The 23,006-nt window shown below is 39.4% G+C and overlaps 1 protein-coding gene across 1 annotated transcript in view; it reads left to right on the top strand.

The window, feature by feature from the left end:
* Positions 1-953: 953 nt before the first annotated feature.
* PRR16 (proline rich 16) overlaps positions 954-23,006 on the top strand; it is a 266,136-nt gene continuing 244,083 nt past the window's right edge. Inside the window, exon 1 of the mRNA XM_037028984.1 lies at positions 954-1,784. Within this exon, the coding sequence (XP_036884879.1) occupies positions 1,626-1,784 (159 nt within the window). The 5' untranslated portion in view covers positions 954-1,625. The remainder of the gene's footprint in view (positions 1,785-23,006) is intronic.

The raw sequence follows: 23,006 nt of genomic DNA, 5'->3' as shown, positions 1-23,006 counted from the left end.
CCAGCAGCCTCTGTTTTCCACCTCTGTTTCCACTGATTTTTCAGTGCTGTCATTCTTCTGGTACCATCTGTAAATTTCTATTTTTAGTCCTGCTGTCTCTTTCTTCTTTCATACTTCAAATATGACTCCCAAAAATTATGTCAAGATGAATTGTTCAGAATGAAGATGGTGATTGATTATGATGGACTTAAGGAATTGGGAAGAGGAGAGCTGTCAAGATTTTCTTCATCTAACAGAAGTGTGTTGGATAAACCTGGGGTGTGAGAAGCAAGAAACAGAAAGCCTTACTAAGACATGAGGCAAATGGGAAACCTAATAAAATAGTGATTTGGAGTAGTATTTACTGAAGAAAACAAAATAAACCAGTCTGCCAAGTTAGTAGCTAATAACACATGAGTTTGCTACTAAGGAAATTAAAACTTGAGCTAATAAGAATGGTAGCCACCTGCTGAGAATGAAACCGAAGGCTTCCTATTAACTTCCCTCCCTGGATCCTTTGGACAGAACGATCAGAAAGTCATTTCCTATTTATTTAATAGCAAAAGACTTGAAATGGAAAAAATAGAGAGAGAGAAAAAAGTCGGAGGCAAACTCTTATTCAGCTCCCTCAAAAGGAGATTCAGACAGGGTATTTTTCCCCCCTCCGGACAAAACATGCATCAGCGTAGGTCACGAAAAGAGGAAGGACAGTTAAAGACATGGAAAAAGAAAAAAAGCTGTCGCAGATCAGTACAGCCAAGATGACTCATACAGCCTCCCAGGGGGGTTTGGTGTGGGTACATCAAATTACTAAAGCCACTATTAGCTTTGTGGAATCCACAGGGCTAGGCAACCTCTTTCAAAAACTCTTGATTTCATGTTTCTAGGGGGTGAGGGGTCGCTATTCGTACACACACCCCCACCCCCACCCCGCGCAGAAGTGAGAACACTTCTTTTGAACTCTTAGGCACTTCGAGAATGATCGGAGGCCTTTAGGGCATCTTTTGGTCCTGGATAAACATTTAGAGTCGCTTCATTGACGCTAAATCCAACTCTGGACCGGATTTGTGAGTCTTTCTGTATTGATCTGAAAGCGTGGTGGGGATCCAGGTCTCTGCGGGCGGGGAGGCAGGAGGAATCCAGGCTGATGCGAGAAGAAGACACGCAGCAGTCTGCGATCCTGAGGGCATTTCGGGATCAAGACCTGGGGGTGGGCAGGGCTGGGACTTCGCTCCCCGCTCCCTGACGCCCAGGTGCCCTGGGAGAGATCCCGGAGCGAAGCGCCGCGGGCGCCGCAGCTGACAGCCCCGGGGCACCGGGGCCCGCGGAGCTCGCTCCCCGCGGGGCGCGAGTGAGTGCGAGTGTGCGCGAGAGCGCCGGGCGGCGGCGGGAGGAGGCGCAGGCGCGCTGCTCGCCCGTGTGCAGCCGGGCGCCGGGCGCCGAGCGCCGCGGCTCGGGGAGTTGATGGCAGCACCACTGTGCGGCCGCCGGGCCGAGCGCCGAGCGCAGCCACCCGCTGCTGCCCAGGGAGCGTCCAAGATGTGGAGGGATCCGGGCGGCAGCGGTTGCAGCAGCGCCAGGGACCGGGGCGCGCAGCAGCCTCCGCTCTCCTGCCTGTGCTGACCTGCCTCGTTTGGCCCCAAAGAATGTCAGCCAAGTCCAAAGGGAACCCCCCCTCCTCCTCTCCAGCCGAGGGACCACCGGCAGCCTCCAAAACCAAGGTGAAGGAACAGATCAAGATCATCGTGGAGGATCTGGAATTAGTCCTGGGCGACCTGAAGGACGTGGCCAAGGAACTTAAGGAGGTGAGAAGCACAGGGGTGGGGAAGGAGTTCGTCGCCTTTTGCCCCCTTGGGGTTTTCGGTCCGTTTTTCACTGGGAACCGCCGACTTCTTAACTCTCGGGAAACTATAGTAAGAAGCCTGCAGACGGACTTTCTTTGCTCCGGCGACTCCTGAGAAGAGTTGGTGCACTTTTTACATTTTTTTAATCAGTCAGAAATCAACTAGTGTTTTAATCGATGGAACTGGGATGGTGGGGTGAACGCGCGCGTGTTTCGATGTCTCTGGGTGTATAATGTCGGGGGAGGGGGATAACAGGGGGGGTGTGTCGACAGAGGAAGAAATGAGCAGCCCGGCCGGGGCGTGCCAGATGCCCCTCTCCTGCCCTGTTTTCCCCCGGGTCCTTTGGCAAGTCACTCCTTGCCTGGCAGCCTCCTCAAGCCCGGGCCGAAGGGGGTCCGGGGCCCGGGCCTTGGGCCAGGCCGGGGAGGGCAGCCTGGGGGAAGCTAGGCTCCAGCTCTCCTCCCCGTTTTCCGAGCCCCGCTGGAAGGAAGGCGTCCTCGCTGCTTGCGAGGGCAGCCCAGACTTGGGGATGTGGAGGGGCTCCGGGACTTGAACACTTTCGCGGTTTCTGAGGCATCCCTTACCCTCTTCCGAATGTCGCTCCTAGTAACTCTGGGCCTCTCCCCCCACCCCTTCTTCCTTCCTCCCATCTTGTCGCCACTTGGCGTTGAACCTGGGAGCTTGGCGCATTAGTGTATGTGTGTGGTGCGTGTGTGTGTGGTGCGTGCGCCAGGGTCTTGCCACTGGCGTCCTGGCTCTTGGGAAGCCGGACAGTTTTGCTTCTTTCCCGCTCCCCATCTATTCCTCTTCGCCGTCTCCCTTCACCCCCAGTTATCCGGATAGAAAGATGCGGAGGCAGTGTCAGGGCTGAGGCTGCGTAAATCAAGCTGCCGCTCCGGGCGGGGGCGAAGGCTGGCATGGGAGGGGTGGGGTCTCCGCGAGCCTGGCTGGCAGCTGGTGGAGTCGCTGAGCTGGTGGCGGAGTCTGAGCCCGCTGTTCTGCTACCGAATGGGCGCCTGGTGTGGTCCTCGGTCGGGGAGTCCGCACCCCGCAGTTTCTTCAGAGCTAAGACTAACTTCGAGGGTGGTGGTGCTGGAGGAGGGGAGGGGAGGGGTGGGTGCTTCGTCTAGGTCCAAATTGTAATCTTGTTTCTGAGGCTGAGTGGGAGGAAATTGAGGGTTGTTTGGATGCCTGGCCTCTAGAAATTAACCCCCTCTACCAGTTTCCAATCCTAATGTGAGGCAAGAGTCCCTCCCTCCCTCCCTCCCACCCCCACTCCGTCCGTCCTTTCCCTCAATACCTACCTCTTCAATACCTCTATGACCAGAACTCTGTATTTCTTACCAAATGCAAGTCTGTCAAAAAGGCCCATTCATGGGCAGAGTTCCATTTGTCATGGCAAATGCCATTCCTGTAGTTGTTCCACAGACAGAACATGATCCTTACTGAGGTCCTGAGAGTGGAGATTGGTACAGGTGATAGATGCGAGGGTAGAACTTGTTCATGTCTGCGGGGCTTCTCTAGGATCATTGCTTCACAACTGGTTGACAGATGGTGAGGTTATGCATTGAAATTCAAGTCTAAAGATGCTGTTCGTTTCTCTGTTATTCTTTAATTTGACATTTTTTGGCAGGCTGTGTTTTCATCCGAAACATCATGGCGTTGTAAAAATGAACAAATTTGGGCATGTTCCTCTTGGCAGAATCGTGCTTTAGAGTTGTTGAGGTTTCTGAGGTGGGGAACGACGTGGGAAACCTGTATAAACACAGTAAATACGTTACTGTGTTAGCGAGGAGGCTGAGCTTCAGAGAGGGGCAGTCAATCAAAACTCTGCATCGGTGGGCACATCCTTCCTTCCTTACTTACATGTGTCACTCTACTCCCTGCCGGAGACGGAATAAATAACACGGAACTGCATATGGTCTTGGTGCTGTCTCACTTCATCATTCTGTAAATGTTTGGAAATCAGTTAGACCCCTAGTGAAACTTTTAACTTCCCTGAGGGTCTTGTGTAGAATCACAAAGAAATACACCAGGGAGTCTGGGTATCTGTTCCTTTCACTCTTTCTGTGTCTTCATTTACTGGAACGTATTTAAGGAGGGAAACAGATAGTTTATAAAAGAAACGGAAAAGCATAGATAATGTATATCCAAGGAATGGAAGGCTCTGTCTTATGGACAGAGAAGAGGTACAATTTTGCCTGATGCTCTGGAAGCTTGGCTGGCTGCCAGGGCCAGCAGGGGTAAAAACCTCACCTGCGAGAGTGACATTTGTGAGTGATAAGTGGTGTGCTGTGATTGTTAATTATTTATGGGAGGATATCGCCATCCTAGGTTTGCATGTGGAACTGTGTTGTGGTGTGTCTGAGTCTCAGAACATTGGCCATGTATGTAATATGGGTGATGGTTTTTCTGAGAACAAAATATTTACAGGGCGTATTTAACCTGTGACCTTTGGCAGTTGTCCAGCATTTCTCTTTTGAAGACAGTACTGCACATGCGACTGAGCATGTCTGTGATGTAGTGTTGAATGGAGGAGTAACTGAAAACTTTGTCAGTTACAAACCTTGTTAGTTTCTATACCCGTGACTTACGAATACAAATGCCACTGTCACTATATCAGTTTTTATACTCAATATTCTGGCAGCATATCACTAGTAAATATTAAGTATAAACTGTTTTATTTAGAATTCTAATTCCTTTACTGGCAATGCTTTTAGGCCTTAATATAGTTAGATATTACTGAGCAGAGAACTTTTATTAACTTGTAACAGGAATTATAACAAAGTGATATGACTAGATCACTATATCAGTTAATATGTTATTTATTTTACTTTTCTGCTTTTTTATTCTATCTAAAGTACAATATATTTAATTTTGCACGAACTCTGCACCAACAGTATTGGAATTTTGTTTGAAGTTATTTTGAAACTGCTTTTCCTTTTAGAAGTTTTCTGGGCTTTGGTCATCTGAAAATTCAGGTAGTGTGATAGATTTGGACATAATAATAGCTTCCAGGAACACTGATAATTAGTAACAAAACTCCATAATTATTTCAGGTGTTTTTTATGACTAGTTATTTAATCATTATTCAGTCATTTATAATTAGATTATATATTGGAAAAAGAGGAACAGGATTTCTAGAAAGTCTAAGGGCCATTTTACTCTTCCCTCAGAATTTTGAAAAACCTCATAATAACTTGACTTTCAGACACGATAGGGGTCTTTTGGCCTTTTGTACTACAATGGGAAAACATAAGTAAAAGTCAACATATTTATTCAGCACTTACTATATATTGTTATTTTTTTTATTGTTACCAAGATGAATAAGTTATCATTTCTGGCCTCAGTGAGCTCAGAATGTTGGTTCGGAATGCACTTATTATGTCTTTGAACATCAGTAGTGTAAACAGGCATTACTGCCTTTGCGGCCACTCACTATGATCTAATAAGTTTGCGAGAAGTAAGCAGAATTGAGAATAGTAGTGAGCATATGTATATTAATAAGTCAATGTTTGCTGTGTACTTAGTAGTATGATAAATGTTTGATAAATAGAGTAGAGGATTTTAAAAGATAGTAATTTTAATAAACCATTTATTCAAATTGCCATGATTAACACGACAGGATCGATGCCTCAAAGCCAAGTGTTTCAAGTAAATACTGGAGATTTTTATGAAGGATAAGGTTTTGGGGGGAATGGAAGGTCAAAAAGATATTTGATCTTTCTCTGGTATGTGGATAAGATTTGAAAAGCTATGGAGGAGAGGGAATTAACAGGAAACAGAAATAGGAATTAGCAAGAAATTAATCCATATTGCTTTTTTCTACACATGGAAAACATTACTGGCGAAACTCTAGAGTTTTAGGGATAAAATTAACTATTACTGGTTTTCAGCTGTGTAGTGATTTATTTTTAGAAATGTAGAAAAAAAAGAGCTTTTTCAAAAAGTTGTCAAGTAACCTGACATCTCTAGGTACCAATTTACCGGTTCTTTTACGAAGATCTCACTGGATACCTGCTTTGCATCAAATATTGGTGTTACTATGGGATCGCAGATCTTTTAGTTAGAAAGAAATTGAAGTGTGTAATAAACAGCCTTTTATTTGGAAACAAAATTCATTGCTGATTCAGGTGAATTCTGTTTGGGTTTAGACTGATTATAACCTTGAACATTTTTCTCAGTGTTTCGATTTATGACTTTAAGGGACAAGGCTGATCTATGGGTTGAAGATGTATATGGCTACGTCATATGAGTAGACACGACTCATACATAGGAGCCAGGGAACCAGTTAATATTACTGCCCCGGAATCATTCATGGACTTCTCTGTGGGAAGGTGTGTCAGCACTGTGGCTGTGGATGGCAAAGCACCTGTGAGTTTTCATAAACAAAACAACTTCAACTTAAGTTCAATTTTGAAAAGCTTCAAAACCCATAGGAAACAATTCATTTGGGGGCTGAATAAAACAGAATTAACAACTATCTTCAATGCAGTTTTCTTTTTTAGTGTTACTAGAGGAATCGAACTGCGATGAGTGTTTTTAATGGTTTATCTATTTGAAGTTGTGTAGTTTATTGCTCTAGGAAATCCTACCAAGTATTTTTGGTTAGTGAGTCCATGCATATAAACTTAATTATTAGGACAAATTATAAAGAATAACGTGTGAATTGTTTTCTAAGCTCTAAACTTATGAGTGAATGAAATTTCTCAGTTCATTCAATTGTAGCAATAGCTGTTGTTTCTACTCTACTCAACAGTCTAACCCCCAAACTGGAGTGTGTTTACCAAATGCTAAAGTGCTTTTTAATTTTTCTTTCCTTAAGTATGATGGCTTAACATGTTACTGAAAAAGCAAAACGGTTCTGAGAAACTGAAGGTAACCAGTAACCACCTTTCACTGACTCTATTGTGGATGCCTAAAGCCCTCGGAGACTCAGAGAATTACCTGATAAGAAATTCAAGCCACCTTAAAGTAATAATAAATCTTTGCTTCAGGCAATAGTGAAGTAATAGATAATACAACCAATCTAATAGGTTTTACTGTTACCTGGATTATGTTTTTTTTTTCCTTACCCTTACTGCTCTGAGGATCTCAAACTGTAGGGTAAAAGATAGAAATGCCAGTTTGAATAAATATATTTTTCCAAACAAATTTAACTACAGAACCTTCTACAGAACTAATCATGAAAAATTTCTTAGGCAATTTTTGAGAATGATGTGGTAAAATTTCAATAAGCTCCCAATTCCGTTCTGATTGAAATGTGCACAACTGACATCAAGCTGAACATAAAATACTAGAAAACAACAAAGAAAACTTTTTTCTGTGGGAAATAAAGTTATTTATTTGTTTCATTAAGACTTTATTTTTATTGGGCAGTTTTAGGTACAGAGCAAAATTGAGCAGAAGGTACAGAGAGTTCCTTGTACCTCTGTCCCACACATGTGCCTTCCTCCCTCATCAGCATCTCCCACCGGAGGGGTACATTTGCTTACAGTTGAGGACCCTGCACTGATGCGTCATTGTTATCTAAAGTCTACAGTTTACAGTGTGGTTCACTCCTGCTGTTGTGCATTTCATGGGTGTGGATGTTGTATAGCGACATGTATCCATCATCGTGGTTCTCTACCTCTTCATCTTTCTCCCAACCTAACCCCAAAGGTGCTGGCTTTTTAGAGAACACATTTGATTTTTTTCCTAATTTCAGAAGCTGTACAGTACACTGTAAAAAGTTTGGGGAAAAAATCTCAGAATTGTAAAGGAGAAATAAAAGTTATCCTTAGTACCACACAGAAAAAGGTATGTTGAACACTTGGCTGCATTTTCTTTCAGTTATTTGGTATGAATATTTTTAGCATAGATAAAGCCATATAATATTATGAAGTGATATACAATGATTTCTATCTTCCTGAATATTATTAGATCATAACCATTATATAGATGCACTATAAGTTAGTTTATAGTCCCCATAATATTGGACGTTCTATTTATTTCCAAATGTTTGTGGCTGTTAAATGTCACTAAAAAGACAGTTTTGACAATATGGAAATGGCTGAAAGAGAGTTTACTCTGTACCTGATATTCTTCTAGATGTGTTTATTGATATCTAGATCTTCTAACCCTCAAAACAAATATATGAGAAAGGTTCTGCTGTTATTTCATATTACAGATAAGAAAACAGAGTCCAGAGATTAGTCACTTGCCCAAGTTCACTTAATTTTAAGTGGCAAAGTGAGGTTTCAATGCCAGGCAATTTATTGCTAAAGTCCAGGCACTGAAGCACTGTGCCCTAGGAGACCAAAGTTAGCAAGCACTCACTACTGCAACTGTAACCAAAAACCAGAAGGTAACATTAACTGAAATGAGGAAATAGACATATCTTAGTAATGTCCAAATCAAAGTAGACTCTCAAGGTGACCTGTAAAATCGGGACAAATATTGCCTTATATGGTGTCAACAAAAAGTCTCTGCCACTCGTCTAAAGTCAACAAGAGAATTCAACCCAGGGTGTGGGAAAAGGAGGAACTTTTTCAGGTAAGCTGTTTGCAAACCTGAAAAATTCAGCCTGTGGAGGCAACCAGAACTGTACTCCAACAGACAAAGGGATGTCCACTTTTTATAGAGAAAGTCCTTAGAGAGAAGTCCTTAGAGAGTCCTTTTATAGAGAAAGTCTCTGTTTGGTCCTTACCACCACCCCCCTGCAAATGAGGGATCCAAATTTACACAATCTGATTGGTCCAGCTATCACTGCCCTCATTCATTGGAAAGACTACTTCTGATTGGTCATTATGGAGCTGCTCTGTTTAGTCAGTAAAGATGCAAATGAAAATATAGTTATGCAGTTCTCATTAGACAGGGTAAGTCTCCGACCATGGATGGAAAGACAAAACCAGGAACTCCTTTGTAAGAGTTAATGCGGATGGCAGGAGTACAGTGCAGGGAGCTGAAGGCTTAGTCTGTAGCTTTTCCCTGAAATTCAGCATGGGTGAGAGCTCTCTGTCAGCACTGGCTGCTAGACTCTGATCATGAATTTGAGCCCCGTTAACCTTGCGGAGTCCTTGGCAGGTAGATTCCTTATTGAGGTTCATGATGGCATGAGCCGTTTTCAGTTTTGAAAATGAAAGGACATGAGAATTCCAAGGGAATTAAGCTTCTATATTCTAGGTAAGAGATACGAGCATTGCTAAGACAGAACTTATATTTATGATCTTTGTTTTCCCTCCCCCAGCTTTGCAAATGCTACTTTAGTTTGCAAAGTTTACTTCTAGAGTACTTGCAGTGAGTCAAATTATATACCTATGCCCATTTTGCCAGTTACTATGGTGTTTGGCACATTATAAATAGATTTTTAACTACAGATAGCATATGATATACTAATCTAGAGAAAGCTAACTTGATTATTTTTAACAGATACTATATGCATGCTGACAGATTGGCGTTTATTTACTTCTTTCATAGCATCAAATCTATCCTAAGATTGCAGTCTGTGTTCACGTGACTGAAAATTACTAGGTTAAAAATATGTCAGTCAAATGAATTGTCTTCAAGCAGCAGTGGTTCTTAATTCCATCCCTCCCATATCATAGAGCCCTTTGAAAATTTATAAAATTCTAGATATTTATCCTAGAGCAAAAGCTCATACAAAAGTAAGTCTTTGCAGATGTTCAGGGAATCTTGGGAGAAAGAGAATGACTCAGGTGAAAAGAAAAAAACAAGTGACTGATTACCTTTCTTTTTCTTTTTATATTTTTAGCTAGTTTTTGAGACCAGCCCATAATTTTCAAAATCAAAAGCCCTGGCTTTACTAAAGAAAAGAAATACTGATGGCTGTGATGTGATGGTTTTTATTTCAGGGAGCCAATGGTAAACCAGCAATTTACTTGTCTTAGAGGGGCTCTGGTAGCTGGTCTCAACACAGGAATATATTCACTTCCTCAAAAACTGCAGAATACTCGTGTGTCTAAAGGTTAACTGTCACATTTTTTAATGATGTGTGCTGGACCATATCATTCTATAGGATAAAAATATTTCCACAGCTTATTGTAAATTATGCATAGTCTTTGTAAAACCGGTCCCAGAACAACACTTTCTATTTTATTATTTCCCCGTGTGGAATTAATTCATGAATTAAGGAAGATTTATTGAATTCTTGATATGTGTAAGACACGGTCATGAAGACCATAAAGGATGCAAACACGAATAAGCTTAAGAACGTGTCCTTGAGGGAAGCCCCTTCTAGGAGGCTGCACTTTACGTGCAGTAGGGTGCATGGAGAAACTCTACCGTGATATAGAATGTGTAAAGGGCCAGGATAAACTACACCTCGAATTCAAAGATGAAAGAAACATTCATCTCACTTTCCAATTTAATTGATTTTCTCTGTGTGAATGAATTCTAAACTTAGTTTAATGAGATGTGTAGTAACTCCTGTAACAATGCATCGTGGTTTGGGGATGTGAGGGCTAGCCTTTCAAACTCATGCTTATGTTGCTTTGTTACTCCACGTTAGATTATTCTTAAGAATTACGGTAATACATTGTAACATTTCAACACTTATTACTAATACAAGGGGTTGCTTTCATGAAACACGTATCTCCCAATGTTCTTGGCAATGCATTTGAAAACAATTAGCCACCAGTTACTGCTTGCTTTGAAGTTTATTAAAATAAATCATTGTTTTCCATACATTGTAACAATCAAGCTTTTGTAGTTTTACATTTCAACTTAATTTGAGTAAAAAAAACTAAAAATTTATGCAGGATTCCTGAAATAGGTAATTATTATTACTTTTTCACTTTTTTAAATTCCTTTTTTTAGATTATTTATTTATTTATTTATCTTCAGAGGGGAAGGGAAGGAGAGAAATATCGATGTATGGTTGCTTCTCATGCATCCCCTGCTGGGAACTGGCCCCTGCTGGGAACTGGCCTGCAACCCAGGCATGTGCCCTGACTGGGAATCGAACCACGATCGTGTGGTTCGCAGGCCCGTGCTCAATCCACTGAGCTACACCAGCCAGGGCTACTTTTTTACTTTTGACAACAGTGAAAACACTGTTAGGCAACCATAATTAATTAAAAATAACCTTGTAACTTTCAAGCTCAAATATCAGAGATAAGTTTGTGTGTATTCACTTATATGTAGAATAAAGTATAAATTTGATTATTCCTTGATTAGATAGATCACTTTGTAATAAACGTTTAGAATTTTTTAATAATAGGAGAGTTTTGAAGTGACCCAGTACAGAAGGGTAAGGTCTGAGACTCTGAAGCCGAGCACTTGGTTTCAGATTGCTGCCCTGCAAGTATTGGGCACGTGAGCTCTGTCTGTGCTTCGGTTTCTTCCTGAAATGGCATTGGTGATAATAGTACGACCTACAGCATAGGCTGGGTATGGAGATTAAAGGGATTAATGTATATGAAGCACTTAGAACAGTTCCCATGGATAGAGTGAGCGCCATGGGTATGTTTGTTTTATTGTTATCATTTGTACTTATTTGAGCCTCTTTTTTTCATGTATTCAACAAATAATTGTTAAGCATCTACATATGCTAGGTAGGCAGTTGCTGGCGATATAGTGGTTCACAAACTACACCAAATTCCTTCATGGAGCTTACACAGAGCGTGGGGAGGGCATGAGGAAGACAGACCCACATAATGAGTAGCAAATTATGTGAAATCCTAGAAAGTGACCAGTTTGATAAAACAACAGAAGATTGTAATGGGGTGAACGGCGATGGTGAGGAGGTGCATTTTTAAATCAAGTGGTACAGAATGAACCTCATCAGGGAAGTGACAAGGTGGTGTCAGAGGAGGAGCTCGAAGGTGAGGGGTGTGCCTTGTGTGGGGACGGGGCGGGAACACTCTTCCAATTCGAGGGCACAGCGGTCCTGGACCTCAGGGTGGGCATGTGTCCCACGTATTTGCAGAAGAGCGAGGCAGGTGTGGCAAGAGTGAGTGAGAGGGGCATCAGAAGGGCACTGGGGGACATGTCTAAGGATTTTATTTCTTTCTCAGAGGGAAACGGTAACTTGGCAGTTTGTGGCAAAAGGATGAACAGACGTGATCTACTTCCATCTTTTCCTCTTTACCTTTAGTCTGTAGTTCAAGGTTTCTTAAACACAGGTCTGTTGACATTTTCGGCAGGTAATTGTTCAGAGCTGTCCTGTGCTTTGTCTAATTTTTAGCAGCAGCCCTGGCCTGTGCTAAAATGTCAATGTGGCAATTGAAAATGTTTCTAGAAATTGTCAGGCATCCCCTGGGAGGGAAGGGGAATCACCCTCACTAAGAGCTAATGCTCTAGCTCTTCCTTCTTATTCCATTTTAATTAATATTGCTTCCTTTGCCCCCCTCTTGTTTATTTATGCTTTTATTTGTTGTTTATCCATCAAGCATCAGGCCTGTATGTTTCTTTCAGAAATTGTGTTCTCTCTTTTTTTTTTACAAAGCATTATCTGCAGTTTTACTTACCTTTACCTGATTCTATTTTTCCCCCTGAACATGCTTTTAAAATGCACCTTCTCATTTTCCTTTACCACTCACTCTACCTCCTTTACCACTTGTCACAATGAAATACAAATTACATTGAAAAACTGTAAGGAATTTATGTGCACATGTCTATTTTACAATTCGGGCAGGGGGAGATTCAGAAGGGCTGGTGGGAGAGGCCAGTGCTGAGTTGCTTGACTTCTTGCCACTGTTAGTTCCTGAGTAAGGTCTTTGGCCACCTTGACTGTGAGGAAAGGCTTTTCATCTCATCTCTCAGTCAGTCTTATGCTCCTCCTGCCTCTTCCATTTCTGTAGAGATGGGAGGGGTATGAGGTTACCGTGGCACACATTGTAGAAGAAATAAGGTGACGGTGGTGATGTGATGATGATGAACATGACTAACATCTGCTCATTGCTTACCAGGAGCGCTTCTGAGTTAACTCATTTAATCCTCAGAGTTAACCTTTGAGGTCATTATTGTCATTCTGCATAGGGAGAAGCTGAGACAGTAAGGTTAATGGAAGAGCGAGTGATTGAGTTGGACTCTTTTGTGCCGTTGTCCATACTGGCTTCCCAGCTCCCAGCAGCAGCGTAGTCACTGCTGTTTTACAGGCTTTTCACTTCACTGTAATCTGTCTCCTCCCTCCTCCTCTCCCTCCTCTGCTTCATCTGGCACTTTCCCCTTCTTGCTCTTTTTTCCTCCTGCTCTTCCTGTCTTCCTTTTTTTTTTTTGCTTTCTCATCAGCTTCTTTGATTGGCCTCAATATCTTCCTCATTTATCAGTTTTTTTAAAAAAAAATTCTACTATAGGCAGGGCAGTATGTTAAGCAATATAAATAAAATAGTGAACAACACGTATATGGCCCCTGCCATGTGAATTTATGTACTAGTGAGGAAACATTCAAATAATAGTAGAAATCGTACTTATTAAGGAGTGTTAAGGGCTATGAAAGAAAATTGCATGACACAGTAAGAGCATGAACTTGTCAATAAGCTTTGTCTATTCTCACTAAATGGGCTTTCAGATTGGCCCCTTGCTTTTTTCCTACCGCCACCTCCCTAATCCCCATGCTACTAATTTCATGGATGTTGTTTTAATAGCCCTAGAGCTAATCTCTCTCTTTTGTTCTCTGCCAGTTCATTCCCTAAACATTGCCAGATTAATCTGCTAATGCACTGGTTTCTTCAGGACATATCCACCCACCCCTTAAGAGATCACACCCTGTGCTCTCTATCCTTAAAATGTCAGGAGAACAAACCCAGCCTTCCAGCCAGACGTCCAGCAGTCTCAGGTTTCCTGTTTGGCTTTATCTGTGTCTTCTCTTTAGTGAGTGACACAGAGACCATCCCAGACAATCTTGATATCACCACTTGATATCAGTTTTTTACCTAACTTGAATTCTGTGCTCTTCAAGTTTATGGTCACTGTATTTGCTTATGTTATTTGACAATGGTTCCTTGTCTGTGCCTTTTTGAAAAATCTATTAACCTTTCTCTCTTAGTCACGGGCCATGTAATCTTCTATACAACATTTTTAAATCACTCTTGTTATCTGCTGAGGAATTTGAACTTGAGGATCCAACTCTGAGTAATACTGGTTAAGGCGCTCAGGGCTAAAAGCTCATCCTTCCTCTTGAGCACGAGACACTGTTCTTTTTCATCCACTCAAGAAAATAACTACCCATCCTCCCCATCTCTCTTGTACCATCTTTTTCACTCTCTGCAGATGATCCCCATCAGCATATGAATTAAAATATAGATAATAGTAAAATCATATCTTGATCCCACTTCCCCTGAAGATTATCATCCCACTTTTTAGCTTGGCTTTACAAACAGCTTAAAAGAGTTGTCTTGCTTGCTATTTACTTCCTCCCATTCTGTTACACCCACTTCCATCAGACCTAACTGTAACCACTACATCAGGACAGTTTATATTTGTTTATTCTTTCTTTTGTTTCCTTTGTCCAAGGAGACTTATCAGAAAGAGATATTGCTATGAGAAATGTCTAAGATTTTACTATGTATGTTTATTTCTAGGATTTTTATGGTTTCACATCTTACCTTCAAGTCTTTAATCCACTTTGAGTTTCTTCTTGGGTATAGTATAGGAGGTCTAATCTCATTTTTGTACATATTTGTCTAATTTTCCCAACACTATTTATTTAAATGTTGTGTTTTTAAAACCCTCACCTGAGGATTTGTTTATTGATCTTAGAGAGTGAAGAATGGAGGGAAAGAGGGGGAGACAGAGAGAGAGAAGCATTGATGTAAGAGAGAAACATCTATCAGTTGCCTCCTGTGTGCTCCCTAACCAGGGATCAAACCTGCAACCTAGGTATATGCCCTGACTGGGAATCAAACCCACAACCTTTTGGTGTACAGGACAGTGCTACGACTAACTGAGCCACCTGGCCAAGGTAATATTCTGAAGATTTGTACAGAATCACAAAAGACCCTGAATAGCCACCACAATCTTGAGAAAGAAGAACAAAGTTGGAGGAATCATGCTACCTGATAACAGACTATGCTACAAGGCCATAGTAATCAAAAGAGCGTGGTGCTTATGTAAAAAGAGTCATATAGATCAATGGAACAGAATAGAGAGAACAGAAATAAACCCACACCTTCATGGTCCATCAATATTTGACAAAGGAGGCAAGAATATGCAATGGGGTAAAGACAGTGTTTCAGAATATTTGGAGTAGTTCTTCGAAACACATCATTGGTATCTTGATAGGAATCGCATTATATGTATAGATTGTTGGGGGTAGTGTGGACATTTTAATGATATTAATTCTTCCTGTCTATGAAAATGATAATATGCTTTCACTTGTTTGTATCTTCTTCAGTTTCTTTCTTCAGTGCCTTATAATTTTTCAAGTCTTTGAATGCACATCCTCCCCAATACTTGTTTATTGATTTATTGATGATAATCATTCTGAGAAGTGTGAGGTGATATCTTATTATGTTTTAATTTGCATTTCTCTGATGATTAGTGACATTGAGCATCTTTTCTTACTGTCTGTTGGCCATCCGTATGTCCTCTTTAGGGAAGTGTGTATTCAGGTCCTTGGCCCATTTTTAATTGAATTGTTTGTTTGTTTGTTTGTTTATATTGAGTTGTATAAGTTCTTTATAAATGTTGTATATTAACCCCTTATTAGATGTATCATTGGCAAATATGTTCTTCCATTCAATGGGTTGATTTTTCATTTTGTCTGTGGTTTCCTTTGCTGTGCTAAAACTTTTTAGTGAAGAAAAGGGAACCCTCATGAACTATTAGTGGGAATACATATTGCTGCAGCCACTGTGGAAAAACAATATGGGTTTTTATAAGAAATTAATAATGGAACTGCTTTATGACCCAGTGATTCTGCTTCTGAGAATACATTGTAAGAAACCTGAAACAATAATTGGAAGAACATATGCATCGCTATGTTTATTGCAGCATTATTTACAATAGCCAAGATTTGGAAGCAGCCCAGTGTCCATCAGTAGATGAGCAGATCAAAAAGCTGTGGTACATAAGCACAATGGAATACTACTCGGCCATAAAAAGAAGGAGATCTTATTTTTTGTGACAGCATGGATAGATCTGGAAAGTATTATGCTAAGTAAAATAAGCCAGTTGGAGAAAGACAAATACCATATGATTTCCTTTATAAATGGAATCTAATGAACAAAATAAACTAACAAATGAAATACCAACAAATTCATAGATACAGAAAACAGACTGACAGCTGTCAGAGGGAGGGCTGTTGGGGCACTGGATAAAAAAGGTGAAGGGATTAAGCAAAACACAAACAAACAAGAACTCACAGACACAGTCAACAGTACGGTGAAAAGGGTAAAGGGGGGATGAATGGTGATGGCAGAAGACTTAACTTTGGGCGATGAACACACAATACACTATACAGATAATTATTATAGAATTGTATACTCGGAAGCCTATGTGATTTTATTAACCAATGTCACCCCAATATATTCAATGAAAAATGTTTGATACATATATATAAAAAATCTGTCTCTATCAGGGTTGTCAGTGACTCCATGTTATTTAATCATAGAAGCAATTTTGACTTCTAATCTTATTTAAAATGTCTTTCCGCAGCATCCCCCAGTCTCTTCAAGTTCTTTACCTGGCTTGAAGAATGCTGTGCTTTCTCACCCCACAGGTTTTTCCTTCTTTGTTATCTTATTCTTCCTCTGGCATATCTGAGCTAAAATTCTGGTCCTTTAAAAAAAATAAAATTATTTATACTTAACTTCTTGGTGTTTTAACTCAGTCCTACGACTTGATTCAATTTACAGGTTCCAACTGTGTATCTCCAGCCCAAATCTTTCTTCTAAACTTATACAGTCAACAGTCTCCTCTACATCTCTACTTGGATATAAGAGATCTCTTTTCTTTAGCATATCCAGAAGGGAACCCTGACCTCCTGCCTCCCTCGAAACTCCTCTGCAGTCTTTCCTGTGTCAATTGATAGTGTTCTCATCTTCTGGAACTTGGATTCATTATCAACTCCTCCTTCATGTATTATATACAATTCATCAGGAAGTCTGGTTGGCTGTATCTTCAAAATGTTTCCTGAAACCTATCAATTCTTACCCCTTCCATAGCTACCACCTGAGTCCAAGCCCACATCCTGTCATTTGGTTTGGTACAAAATCCTCCTTACACTTCTCCTTCTTTCCTGCTTCCCTAAGCTTTTTTTCCAGCTCAGGAGCCAGGGTAAATCTGTTACCACATTACTTTTCTCAAATCCCTGTAGGGACTTCCCATTTCATTGAAAGTCCAAGTGCTTACAATGATTATAAGGCTTCAAAACATTTTCCTTCTTCCCCTGTTATCTCTCCCCCCTCCTTTCTTGCTCCTTTATCTCCAGCATGCATGAGGTGTTACTGTTTCTTGAATATTGTGAAAATTTCTTGCCACTAGTCCTTCTAACTCTTAAATTAATAGAACAATAGCATGTAAAAAAGATTTTGGGTACTGTTTAAATGAGTTTTAGTCATCCACTGTGTCCTTAAGAAATACACAAGCAGTTTGTTGCAAAAATTCCGTATTATGTAAAATACTCAATAACTAGGTAACAACAGTGTTTGGCTACTTTTTCTTCTTTTTCTTTTATGTACTCCCTCTAGTGTTCAACAAGATGAGTCCTTATCATTAGCTTATTCAGATACCGAAGAGCAGATGTTTATGTAGAAATAGGGCATTTGTAAATTGATATATATTTTTTAGTTAGGTGATTATAAATTGTTTAGTTACTGAACTTTCAATGTATTATATAAGAAACATATTCTCTCTCCCCTTACCAGTGGGATCTGACCGTGCCTTTTCGTGTGCATATTTTCAATCTGTTCATTTCAGTCAGGGACAATATTAAATTTCTTTCTTTAATGCCTATACAATATTGCAGATTTTTCCGTAATTATTGTACCTGAAGTCCAGGCTTTAATAGGGCCATCTGAATGTAAACAGAAAGTTTCTGCTAAATATATGCAAAATGAAAAAAAAACTATATTGACTAGAGGAGTGTCTTTGAATGTGGAAGTGAAAACATTTAGGTAGTTTATGTCATTTGCTTTAACATATTTAAATATTATTTAAATAAATTAGTTTCAGAGTACCTTAATAAATAACCAAGATGGTTTTAGGAATAACAAATAAGTAAAAAGAAATAATGTATGCTATTGCCATTTAATATAGAATATTATTCATTGGTTGCCTATGTAGAGGAGAAGATAATTTTATTGTAACGTTAACTAAATTACTACTATTTACTGATTTTTAAAAATCAGAGGCTAGTAACAATATAATTTGACTGTGGGTAGTGGGCACATGATGAAATATACAGATCATGTATCACAGAATGTGATACCTGAAGCTTTATGACCCTGTGAATCAATGTCACCCCAATGGATTTAATTAAAAAATTAAGAAAAACCAAATCAAAATCAGAGACTACTGTTTGAAGTTAATTTTTCTAAACTGACATAACATTAATTTACATTGGGTTAATGTAATACAGTTTTTAAACCACTTTGATTCCTATTATTTCAATTGCTTAACTTCAAATGAAGTAAAAAAAAATAGAAAGACTAAATTGCTTTCAACGACTTTCAGAGACATTGTTTTCTAAGCTATATCTACTCTCTGGAAGTACTTGGATATTATAATGATGAATACATTTAAAAATAGAATTCAATACTCAACATTTACCCTGTGCATTTTTAGGGAAGAATTATATTCAACACTTGAAACTCATTCATAACAAGTTATATTAAATGTCCTTGGGAAAACTTACATTTAAAAAAAATACAGAATAATGTGGTATAGTGTTGGGAACTGCTCTGCCTGGTTTCAGGAGCTGTAAACCCCTCATAGATGAGGATGAGTGAGCGACCTCCAGAATGCAGGCCACAAGGAAACAAAGCTTGTCTCTGGTAGCAAACACTGCCTCTGCTTACTTCCCTGCCCCCAATGCATGGTTGATAGTTGATGACAGGTAAGACCCCTCAGAGGCGGGGACAACCTAAGCCAGACACAGTCACTTGGGAGGCCATCATGGAAGGACTCGGGGGGCTGCAGGAAAGTGGGAGTGATGGACCCTTGCCCTCCAGCTACTCTGACATAGCCCAGTCCCCATGTCCTCCAGGAGAAGTGTTTCCTGGCTCTAATCCACTTAAGCCTGAAAACCTGTGATGGGGAAGGTGGTGCAGCCGTTTGCCTGGCTAGAGCTGGATCCAGGGTGATCTGGCATAAGAAAGAATTCCTAACAATCCTGTGAAGCCTGCTTTGCTAAGAATGTTTTTAGTTAAATGATAAAGGCCCAAGCAGAAAATGAATTTGTTTTTCCAAAGTCTTGTAGCCCTTTGGCTAATAGACCCTGACTTAGAAGAAGCCCAATGGTTCTTTGTATACTATCAACTGTTTACTGCCTGACAATGATTAGTAAGTTGTACCTGAACTCCTGTGCAAAAAAACCAATAAAAGCCTGTCTAGGCAAGGGTCAGTGCGGTTTCCCCTTGAGAGAGTGGCCAGGCCATTCTAAGGCTCTCCTCCCTTGAGGGAGTAGCCATGCCGTCCCTTTTCCTCCACAGAACTCAGTAGTCCGTGTGAATTTGTCTCCTGTGTCATCCATGATGCTGTGGGCACTGTGAGCCAGTGCACACGTCAGTATAGCGCGTCCTGTCTGTTTGGGGTTGTTTCATTGATAACAGACAGTATATAGCAAAATGCTTGAGAGTTTAATGTCTGCTTTTTGAAAGTTTCTAATATCAGACATATAATGTTTAACAAATTCCATTACTCAGCAACATCCTCTTAGGTTACCTTGGTTCTGATACAGAATACTAAGTTGGCCAATAACACTAGTAGGATTTTTTTTTGTGCTGGAAAAATTGTTGTTGAGAAAATGTCCAAATTCTTATTTATAGTGCTTTTTAAATTATTTATTTATTTATTTATTTTTAGAGAGGGGAATGGAGAGAAACATCAATCTGTGATTGCCTCTCTTGTGCCCCCTACTGGGGCCTGGCCTGCAACCGCAACTAGGCAAGTGCCCTGACTGGGAATCAAACCCGTGACCCTTTCGTTCACAGGCCGGCACTCAGTCCACTAGCCACAGCAACCAGGGCTATAAAGATAACATTTTTTTATGTCACTCCACTAAAAGTGGTTCTAACTTATATACAGATAATTTTATATTACCTAATATGGCTAATTCCTATAATGTAATCCTTAACTCTTTCGTAGATTTGAAAATTTTCTAACCGTATTATGTTCTTATTTGTTTCTGATCCTTTTTTCCTCTGCAAAACTGATGAAGGAAAAAAGTATTTCAAGCATTATTTGTAATTCGATAATGGGATTTTAAGAAAAAGGAATTTAATGAAAAATACTAACACCTGAGCAGACACTGCTGTTACTATATTTTTTTAATGTAGGGTGCTATTTACTAAGTTGATAGAAGGTGATGATTATCTTAAATGGTGAGGAAAGCTAAACTGTCTAGCTGGTGTGACTCAATGGATTGAGTGTTGGCCTATGAACCAAAGAGTCTCCGGTTCCATTCCCAGTCAGGGTACGTGCCTGGGTTGTGGGCCAGGTTCCCAGTAGGGGACACACAAGAGGCAGCCACACATTGATGTTTCCCTCTCTCTGTTTCTCCCTCACTTCCCCTCTCTAAAAATAAATAAATAAAATCTCAAAAAAATAAAGCTAAACCAATTAAGCATCTTTTTCTCAGAAGCTTTGATCACCTATGTAATTATAATATGCAGTTATCTTATTTCACTGTATAGATGTGTGAGGGATGATTAAATTCATGTCTTTAGAAGTCCTTCTGTAAGTCACCCCGTGTAGTACTACTCAGCTTGGCATTGACTGAAGTACTATTTGATTCTAAAGTAGATGACAGGCAATACTTTGGCTGATTTAGTTCCCTTTGATATTTGTTAATTTTCAAATAAAATGTAGACACATTACCAACATCTTAAAATATATCATTCCAGGTATTAGTTCCATTATTAGTGTAGAAGTATTGAGTATATGTGTGTGTGTATAAAATTCTTTTGGAAGTGTTTGGAAGATCTTTTGGTATTTTGAAGACTAGAGCTAATAATAATAGCTAATATGTTAATGTCTTTCTTATAAATTATAAAATGCATATTACTTTTATCAGTACAGGAGAACAGTTTGCATTAACATGGCTAGAAGTATAACTTAATATTTCTGTAAATTTAATTTCTTAATAAAAGTGTTGCTTCAATGCACAGTATCAGAAAACATAATTTGGTTAGTGTAAAAGGTAATTTTCAATTGTAGCATGTTTACGGAATTATGTGAAATTTGTTTCAACTTACCTAAAATGTTTTTTCCAAAAATATTTAAAAATTGTTAATATTTATACTTAAAAAGATGTTCATTACTAGAGAGAACCAAAAAATATCTGAATTTGATTTAGTGTTCAATCTGTCATTCTAACAAAAATGACTAATGGTTCATTTTTTGTTGCTATGATTGCCATAAAATTTTTCTCAGGAACAGAAACTATTGATACAATTATGCGATAATTGCCGTCTCTCTCTCTCTCTCTCTTTTTTAAATGAGTGTAGTACCCAGTGGGCATTTTCTTTTTTTACAGTCAGGATGTATGCTCTGTGAAAATTAGGACCTTATATGTCTCTTCTATTACTTTACCCATTTAGTTTAGAGCAGTGTCTATTGTACAGTAGTTTAGCAAAGTATATTTAATGAAGACTTATAAAAGTAAAATTTAACGTGTTTCTTGACAAGTATTATTTAGCGGATAATGAATAAGGAGTTTTCAGTATCTGAACATCTATAATTTGTCTTATATCCAGACACTTTGTGTTGCTCCTTATTTCAGAATTCAACTATTGAGGTGGTTAAGGTGGGTTAGATTGCACTGCAGTAATAAATAATCGTGAAGTCTCAGTTGTTTAATTCAACACAGTATTTTTTTCTAAACACACTGTTCTCTCTGATGCAAGTTGGCCGAATCTCTGCTCCAAAGAGCCCCTCAGAGTCCCAGTGCTATCGATAGTGCTATCTGAACACATGGTTTCTAGGGGGGAAAGAATGCAAGGAAAATTCATACCCATAATTCTGTCTTTTAGTCTGTAATTGGCACAGACTGCTTGTGTTTGCAAGACTCTCACCCTAAGCTAAGTGCAAGGGAAATAAATCTTTCTTATAAGCTGATGATGAAGAAGATCAGTTGGGACTTGATAAGCCTAGTATAGTCTTGACCACAACTTCATTCTTATAGATTCTTGTTTTTTATTCAGAATAAGGGTTATGGCATATTTATTTCATTTTTTCTCTCTCTCTGTCTCTCTCTCTCTCTCTCTTTCTTTCACACACACACACACACACACACACACACAGAGGGTTTGCCAAACTCAATAAATTTGTCATTCTTTCCCAAACTTACTGGAATAAGGATTCTGCTTTTTGGAGAACATCTGTCAGAATTACTATTCTGTGGAGCAATTTTAGAAAACATTCTTTTGGATCAAATCAGAATGTGCCATATAAAGAAGAAATTTACATTTAGTAGAATCTTTAGCCTGTAACAAATTCTTGGCTATATCACTTTTGATTGTGCTTTCCAATAAAAAATACACAGAATAATGATATAATAATACACCATTTAGTTTATCATGAAGACAAATTTCTGACGACTTCAGATGTCAGATCCATAGTCAAAGACCTGAAATTAAGAAAGGAAATGCCCATACTCGACTTCACTGATTTCTAACTAATTTGTGACAAGTTCGTGCACTAAAGTGAGTTTTCTTATTTTAGGAAATTCCAACTTGGTCTTAGTTGGCACAAAATATTAACGATTTTAGTTTTCAGTCCATAGATACCAAATTAGAATCAGTTGCAGATTTTCCTTTCCCTCTAGAGATTTTCGTACCGGCAGTAGTATGCAATAAAAGCATGAAGCCCAACAGCAAGGAAAAACCCAGAATTATTTTTAAAAAATAAGCAAATTCACAACAACGAAGAATATGTTTTAATAGAAATAATTTATTTCTCAATTATTCAAGTTATCCAAGTGAAGTTAAATTACCAGTAACGCAGTCTGATATTAAAAAGTGAGTCAAATGCATAAAACATTGAAAATGATTGTCAATTCAAATATTGAAAGTAAAAAAA

The sequence above is a fragment of the Sturnira hondurensis genome, unplaced genomic scaffold, assembly GCF_014824575.4.
Source record: "Sturnira hondurensis isolate 20B ecotype Veracruz unplaced genomic scaffold, ASM1482457v3 Scaffold0001509, whole genome shotgun sequence".
Lineage (NCBI taxonomy): Eukaryota > Metazoa > Chordata > Mammalia > Chiroptera > Phyllostomidae > Sturnira > Sturnira hondurensis.
Note: the sequence above shows the minus strand (reverse complement) of the source record. Positions and strands in the feature narration are given on the sequence as shown.